Source organism: Chinchilla lanigera, unplaced genomic scaffold (genome assembly GCF_000276665.1).
Source record: "Chinchilla lanigera isolate Chin_1 unplaced genomic scaffold, ChiLan1.0 scaffold00105, whole genome shotgun sequence".
In the NCBI taxonomy this organism is placed as follows: Eukaryota; Metazoa; Chordata; class Mammalia; order Rodentia; family Chinchillidae; genus Chinchilla; species Chinchilla lanigera.
Window position 1 is genome coordinate 6,354,994 of NW_004955506.1, and position 7,655 is coordinate 6,362,648.

Here is a 7,655-nt window from a genome sequence, read left to right on the forward strand (position 1 = left end):
AAAAAAAAAAAAAAAAAAAGGCGGGTGTGTCAAGGAGGACCTCCTGCTCCCCGGCTTAGGTGACTATGTAGTGTCACTCATCAGTGCGTAGTCAGTCCCCATGGGAAAGCCAAGCAGAGACATCCCACAGACACTTGGAGATGACACTGTCCTTCTGTCACCCGCACTGAGGCAGCCTAATTATCCCCTTACATTGCCTCTGTCCGGGCCCAGACATTTGGGTTGCACACAGGAGTGGAGTGTTGGGTACCTGCTTTTTTCTCCTTCAATATTATAACTACTCAAGGCCACAATGCTCCCTTCAATTATTTTAGAGAAGTTGTAGTAGAAAGGAATAATAACATCGGTGTCCAGTTTGAAGACTCACTCATACATACTACTTGCTTCAAGTTGATACACAAACGGTAGCCTTGCAAGTGAGCTACATTTATACCAGCGTCAGTGCTATGTTAATTCAGATCTAACAACCCTGTTATTGCCCCGCCCAAGTGAGAGAACTACAAGGGCAAAGGTCACAATCTGGAATTTAAACCCAAGCAATCTGAGTCCAGAATCCAGGCATGGACCCCACTCCTTTCCACCCGTCACCCCTCACCCCTCACCCCTGGTTTGCTCGGCCGGGAAGCTCAGGATGTCTCATGCATGGTTCAGACATCTGGATGCAGAGACCCATCCCAGTTCTGGGTGCTCCCTGTGTGTGCCGCCCCCTGGTGGCCGTTCGTAGCTCTGACCGGCCAGGCACCTGAGCCGGAAGCCCCGGCCCGCCCAGGCGGAAGGCTCTCAGCCATTCCAAGGAGGAGTCTAGAACCTGAGTCTTCCGGCCCGACGCGGGGCGGGGCGGGGCCCGACGCGGGGCGGGGCGGGGCCCGACGCGGGGCGGGGCCCGACGCGGGGCGCTCAGGCGCTGCTGTAGCCACCTCTCCCGGGGTCCTCGCGGCGGCGGCGGCGGCCTGAGGAACATGGCTGCGCGCTGGTGGCGAGTCTTGCTGTGCGAAAGTCGGGGATGGCGGGGCTTCGGCACCTCGGGTGAGGGATCCGGGGCCCCGGGGAGCTCTTGGTCCCGTTTGAGGCAGGCCGCGCCCCCTGAGGCCCGGGCTGGCGCCGGCGTAACGCCCCTCTCTGCCCGCAGCCGCCTTGGGCCGCCGGACCCCCCCGCTGGGGCCGATGCCCAACCAGGACATCGATGTGAGCAGCTTGGAGCGGCTGGAGAAGTACCGGAGCTTCGACCGCTACCGGCGCCGAGCGGAGGAGGAGGCGCGGGCCCCGCATTGGTGGCGGACCTACCGGGAACATTTTGGGGAGAAGACAGGTGCGGGGCGACGGGAGCCGGAGCTATGGGCCCCGGCCCCGGATCTCGGGCCGGGGGACCGAGCGGCACGTTTCCCTCACCCAGCGAGCCTGGTCGGCGCCCATTCGTGCGCCCGGGGCCGGGGAGGAACTTGCACTCGTTTTGCTCCTTGGAAAATCATCTCTCCGCTGTCAGAGTTCCAGCTTCTGAAATATGTATTCCTAAGCCTCTTTCCTGACAGCTTCCCTGCTCCTCATTGGACGCCCCTCTGTGTTCCTAAAATACTGTGCACCCATCCCTGGCCATGCCGTGTTGTGTCCTGGCTGACTTTTCTCGCCTTTGCTCAGATCGTAAGCACCCAACAGTTGGGGACCCTGTCTTGTCACCTTTGGGTCCTTGCACTCTCAGTACCTGGCACCATGTGTCCACTACCTTACTAAGTGAAATTAAAGCCCTGAGCAAGGTGACCCAAGGACGCAGTCTTCAAGGAATTTACCGAGTACATCCATTTTTGCGTAGGGTGTGGTGGCCCTGGCCTGTAACCCCAAGAGGATCACCCCGCATCCGAAGCCAGCCTGGGCTATATAATGAGTTCAAGGCCAGCCTGTGTTACATAGTGAGACCCTGTCTCAAAAAACAAAAAAAATATAAGTACATCCATTTTGAAAACTTTTATACATACTTTTTATGAGTTAAGGGCATAAGCCCGTAATCTAAATAGCCTGATTTAAACCTCAAGCCTACCCTCTCAATGGTAAACATCCCTGAGCTTCAATTTCTCAGTCCTAAAATGAAATAATTGTGTCTCTCACCAGATTGCTGTGAGCATTAAAGGGCACAGCCTATCGATTGGGGTAGGGGCTGGGACTGGGGATTGAACCCAGGTCCTTCCCACTGAGCTACACCCCCCCACACGCACACACTCACACTTTTTCCTTGAGACAGAGTCTAAATGATGGCAAACCTATGGCATGCATGTTGTCTTTTAAGACAAAAGATGTTAATGTGTGAGTTGCTTTTTCTAAACTAAAACCTCAGGATTCAGGTTTAATTGCAGTGTTGGCACTTTGCCATAAATGAGTGAGTTTGGGTTTGCAGTTTGGGCACATGTCTCTAAAAGGTTCACCATTATATAAATCATGTTGCTCAGGCTAGGTATTTCTATCTTCTGCCTCCAAAAGTGCTGGGATTACAGTTATGCCCAGGGGAGCTACTGAAATTCTTAGACTAATCCTTGATGTGTGTGTCTGGGGTAAAATGACAAAGGTATTGCACTGAAAGTTGTCCAGTGCCTGGCTATTCAAAGGTGTGTTCTGAGAAACAGCATTACCTAGGCACTTGTAATTTTTGATCTGACCTATACGGTTTATCTGGGCCTCCTCCCCTTTTTTTTTTTTTATTTTTTCCTTTTTGAGACAGGGTCTCGCTATGCAGTTCAACCTGGCCTTGAGCTCACTTTGTAGCCCAGGCTGGCCTTGAATTTGCAACATTCCTCCTGCCTCAGCCTCCCGAGTGCTGGGATCACAGGCATGCACCACCACGCCTGGCTGTCTCCCACATTAAACTTCTTTAAATCGTAGTTTCAGCTGTTCATTCCACAGAACACAGGTGTGTGTCCATAGCCAGCTGGGATCCCAATTGTAATTAGAATGACTATCTTTCTTGATGTCCCATGATTTAGACAAGGCAGTGTGACCTGGTTTAGGGAACCCAAACACAACCTTACCTTATGTCTGACTTGCTAACGGCAGGGCCCTCTTCAGATGTGGGGAGTCGACTGTAGAGTCCCTTAGTTTTGTAATTAAAGGTAAGTCTCCAGCAGCAGACCAAGAGGTCTGGGTAGGGTCAAGAGTTTAACCAAGAGAACTAATCCTGCTTCCTCCAACACATCTTCCCCAGATCCTAAAGACAAAATTGACATTGGGCTGCCTCCACCCAAGATCTGCCGGGCACAAAGACTACTGGAGCGGAAACGGATCCGCCAGGAGCTTCGAGCCAGTGTGGAAGAGGAGCGGGCAGCCCGCCTCCGCACAGGTAGGCCTCTGAGGAGGGGTGCCATCAGTCCCGGTCCCCTCCCTGCTTCCAACCCTTTATTTCTTCCCAGCCAGCATTCCCCTCGAGGCTGTGCGTGCAGAGTGGGAAAGGACCTGCGGCCCCTACCATAAGCAGCGGCTGGCTGAGTATTGCGGCCTCTACCGAGACCTGTTCCATGGTGCCACTTTCGTGCCCTGGGTCCCCCTGCGCGTGGCCTATCCTGTGGGTGAGGAGGACCTGATGCCTGTGTACTACGGCAATGAAGTGACTCCAACTGAGGTAGGTGCCACTCACTGTGTCCTTTTCCCTGCCCCGTGTGTCGCCATTGCAGTGTCACAGACAGCTCCTAGGTTTGGGGTTTCCTGGAAAATAAAACATGAGCGTTACAAGGACAACAATATAAAACACAGGAAAAAGAAGCTGCATCTTTGCGTATTCCTGGGACTTGCCACTGTCTTTGAAGTGCCCTCCAGGCTCTGTCCCTTGGCACATGGTCTTTTTTATGGTTTAGATTTTGGAACAGGCAGCTCTGCAGATCCCTCCCGTCAGCATCTCTTGGCCCGTGTACCTCTGTGAGGGGCTGTTAGGGGCCCTGGTTTGGATCACCGCCTAAGGCTCCAGCTCTCACGAAACACATTGTTTGCAATGGTTTGTCTGTCCCTGGTCGGGGTGGCAGCTCTCCTGTTCCATTTCTGCCAGGCTGCCCAGGCTCCAGAGGTGACCTATGAGGCAGATGAAGGCACCATGTGGACACTGCTGCTCACCAACCTGGGTAGGTGTCTGAGGCTCCCTGGGCCTCCTGCCTCCTCCTCCTCCCCTGAGCCAAGAAGCTGGGGTGGGCGGGATGAAGCACTGCAGCTCCTCCTCCTTCCATGGAAGGTCTGCCGGGCCTGTGGTCAGGGTGTGTTTCCGTGCAGATGGACACCTGCTGGAGCCAGATGCCGAGTACCTCCACTGGCTGGTGTGAGTATCTGGTGGGGGAGAGTGGGGCATGTGCAGAAAGAGACCCAGGAGCCTCCCAAGGGGCTGCCCCTAAATTTCAGTCTTGGCTCCACTGTACACTGCCCAGGGGATTGTTTTGTTTTGGTTTGAGACAGGGTCTCACTTTGTAGTACAGGCTGGCATTGAACTCATTTCTGTAGCTCAGACTGGCCTCAAATTCATGATGATCCTCCTGCCTCAGCCTCCAAGTATTGGGACTATAGGCATATACCACCATACCTGGCTTAGACCATGGGATTTTCAACTAACCTCTCACCCCAGGCAGTGACCCCTCACCTGTGCCTGGTGGCGGGGCCCTGTGATCCTCTGTACACTTTGCAGGTACAGAAGATAATGACAGCAGGCCTCAGCTAGTCATACGTGGAACACTGGGATGAGCCACCGCATGTCTTACTACCCTGAGGGGTGATGGGGAAAAGGACTGGGAGAGGTCTCCAACAGCTGTGCGGTCCCCAAACAGTTGGTGAACCACGGGCCATTCCTGTCCAGGGAGTCCAGGATGGGCTGCCCTTTGTTCTCAGTGGCTTTTGGCTCTGAGCACCAGGCCAGCGGCATAGGTCAGGCAGGTGCCCCCAGCTTCAGGACTTCGAGGTAACTGAAGCCAGGAGCTGGGAGACTGGCTTCTGTCACTGTCACTGTCACTGTCACTGAACAGCAGTTATCCACCTACCTGTGCAGCTTGAGTGGCCACCCCGGTGCCAGGCTGGGCAGACTCCCCCTGATAAGACCCCCTAGTCCCAGGAAAACAAAAGTAAGCAGCGGTGGCCTGGCTTGCCAGCCTGAGTGGTTGGGCAGACCCGGCTCGTGGGGCCTCAGGGAAGGATGTTACCCTCACAGGCCAGGGACATACGCTTAGTACCTCTCTCCAGTGGCAATTAACAGATTCCTGCCTCCTGCCAGCACCAACATCCCAGATACCAGGGTGGCTGAAGGACAAGAGACGTGTCCCTACCTGCCCCCCTTCCCCGCCCAAGGCTCCGGCTTCCACCGCTTTGCCTTCCTGCTCTTCAAGCAGGACAAGCCCATCGACTTCTCCGAGGATACTCGCCCCTCACCCTGGTAATCATTAGGCCCGTTCCCTGGCCCCGTCCTCTCTCTTGACCTAGGTCTTGAGACAGGCAGAAGAGTGGGACTTGCAAGATCTCTGGTCGGGTGGGGGTGGGACGGCAGGGCTCTGTCACCCGCTCTGAATTCTGAGCTGTCCCCATCTTCTCACAGCTACCAGCTGGCTCAGAGGACCTTCCGGACATTTGATTTCTACAAAAAACACCAGGAGGCCATGACCCCCGCTGGCCTGGCCTTCTTCCAGTGCCGCTGGGATGACTCTGTCACCCACACCTTTCACCACCTCCTGGGTAAGGGCAGGCGGGGCCGGGAAGTGGGACAGACAGTGCCCAGCTGGGCGCCCTGCCTCAGGCAAGGAGTCCACCCGTGGGCCTCCGCTTCTCTTGCAGACATGCGGGAGCCCGTGTTTGAGTTTGTTCGGCCACCCGCTTACCACCCGAAGCAGAAGCGCTTCCCGCACCGGCAGCCCCTGCGCTATCTGGACCGGTACAGGGACAGCCACGAGCCCACCTATGGCATCTACTGAGGGACCACAGTGTACCCACCCCAGAGGGTGGGCTGGGCCGGCAGGGCTGGCAGGTGCAGCTCCAGAGGACCAAGCTGTGGGGTCTGTGCCCACCTGAGGCAGCCCCTCTGTGAGCCCCTCCTGTCAAGCCCAGGACTTGGAGTAAAGGACACTGTGGGGTGGTGGGACAGAGGGGTGTGAATAAAGATGATTTCTGCCATCCGTGGCCTGAGTCTTTGTTCCAGGAACAGTAGAAAATCTCCAGTGAGCTGTACTGCATCAGGAGGGCGCCGCCTCCCAGCCCTCTGCCAGCCTGAGTTGGTCAGGGGCCCTGTGACCCAGTGGCTGAAGACAAGGACACCAGAGAAAGCAGGCAGTGAACGCCAGCTGGTCTCCTAAGCTCTTTCAAAGAGGTCTGCCTAGAGCTGTAGCTGTGTGGTAGAGCACTTGCATGGCGTGCACCAGGCCCTGCGTTTGATGCTCAACAACTAAGAATAAAAAACAAAAGACACATCTGTGTGGTGGCAGACTCCTGTGCCCACCCGCATGCTTCGGGTGAGAAGCCCTGACTGGTCACAGAGACCTCTAAACAATCACCACTCAGCCAGGATGCCCCGACCCTCACCGGGTAGTTAGTGTTTCTCCCCTCCCACGAGGAGAAGGCCACCTCGTAGCGGGTCACAGGGAGAGCTATCATGCTTTCCAGAATTCACATGTCACTTCACAGACCACAGTGCTTGCTGCTTTGCAGGCTGGAGCTTCCCTTGCTGGATTGCCTGGCCAGACGCTGCCTGGAGGCCAGGCAAAGCTCAGGGCCCTTTTGACTCTGCTCAATGAAAGGGTATGTCTGAGTTACTCCAAGGCTTAGAGCTGCAGGCCAGGGACTCATCTCAGGAGGAGTCACATAAGAAGGGAAGCAAAATATTTTGGTGTCTGTTAAAGAGGCCTATTGGTGAGAGGTGGCTTGTGCCTCTAAATCTCAGCTAAGGAATCTGAGGTAAAAGGGTCAAGCTCAAGGTCAGCCTGGGCAGTACAGCAGGAGACCCTGTCTCAAAAAAGGGATGCCAGGCGTGGTGGTGCACGCCTGTAATCCCAGCAGGCCAGGTGAGGTTCCCAAACCCCTGGTGCTTTGTTTTTGCTTTGTGGTTGACAGAATCTCACTATGTAGCCCTGGCTGGCCTTGAACTCGAGATCCTCCTTGCCTCAGCCTCCCAAATTTTGGGATTATAGGCATACACCACCATACCCAATTTGCAAAACTCTGGTATCTAAAGACTGAGCCCGGTGTGGTGGCGCATGCCTGTAATCTCAGCACTGGGAGGCTGAGGCAGGAGGATCATTGCGAGTTTGAGACCAGTCTGGGCTACAAAGTGAGTGTAAGGCCATCCTAAACTGCTTGGGTCGCCGGAGGCTGCGGGCACCAACAACGTGCCTCTGGGCGGGGCCCTCGCTCCTCCCACGGCAGCCCCGCCCTCGCGCCACCAGCCGCCGGCCTCTCCGCCTCCGCCATGGACGCGAAGCTGCTGGAGGACAAGCTGACCTGCTCCATCTGCCTAGGCGTCTACCAGGACCCGGTGACGCTGCCTTGCGGCCACAACTTCTGCGCGGCCTGCATCCGGAACTCGTGGCGCCGCTGCGAGAAGGCCTGCCCCGAGTGCCGCGAGCCCTTCCCCGACGGCGCCGAGCTGCGCCGCAACGTGGCGCTCAGCGGGGTGCTGGAGGTGCTGCGCCTCGCCCCGCCGGAGCCCGGCCCCGAGCCCC

The 7,655-nt window shown here is 56.2% G+C and overlaps 2 protein-coding genes across 3 annotated transcripts in view; both read left to right on the forward strand.

Annotated features, from left to right (window-relative positions):
• Positions 1–867: 867 nt before the first annotated feature.
• Mrpl38 (mitochondrial ribosomal protein L38) lies at positions 868–6,114 on the forward strand. Of its 2 annotated transcripts, none has more exons than XR_264362.2 (9): positions 868–1,026; positions 1,130–1,309; positions 3,188–3,322; positions 3,393–3,601; positions 4,022–4,094; positions 4,202–4,285; positions 5,225–5,383; positions 5,543–5,679; positions 5,779–5,871. XR_264362.2 is itself a non-coding variant. In XM_005407470.2 (9 exons), the coding sequence occupies exons 1-9, from the start codon at positions 960–962 to the stop codon at positions 5,913–5,915; spliced, it is 1,143 nt and encodes a 380-aa protein (XP_005407527.1). In that variant the 5' UTR covers positions 872–959; the 3' UTR covers positions 5,916–6,114. The 2 variants fall into 2 exon arrangements, 1 of the variants encoding a protein (XP_005407527.1); XM_005407470.2 differs by having other exon boundaries at positions 872–1,026; positions 4,240–4,285; positions 5,779–6,114.
• A 1,252-nt stretch (positions 6,115–7,366) lies between these two features.
• Trim65 (tripartite motif containing 65) overlaps positions 7,367–7,655 on the forward strand; it is a gene marked incomplete in the record, with an annotated part of 4,384 nt that continues 4,095 nt past the window's right edge. Inside the window, 1 exon segment of the mRNA XM_013506003.1 lies at positions 7,367–7,655. Coding sequence (XP_013361457.1) covers positions 7,403–7,655 — 253 coding nt within the window.

Excerpts from the sequence above, each read along its gene's own strand:
- Mrpl38 (XM_005407470.2), top strand. The coding sequence starts at position 960 with ATGGCTGCGCGCTGGTGGCGAGTCTTGCTGTGCGAAAGTCGGGGATGG. Across the intron at positions 5,384-5,542 it reads GATACTCGCCCCTCACCCTG|CTACCAGCTGGCTCAGAGGA; the intron begins GTAATCATTAGG and ends ATCTTCTCACAG. Across the intron at positions 5,680-5,778 it reads CACCTTTCACCACCTCCTGG|ACATGCGGGAGCCCGTGTTT; the intron begins GTAAGGGCAGGC and ends CTTCTCTTGCAG.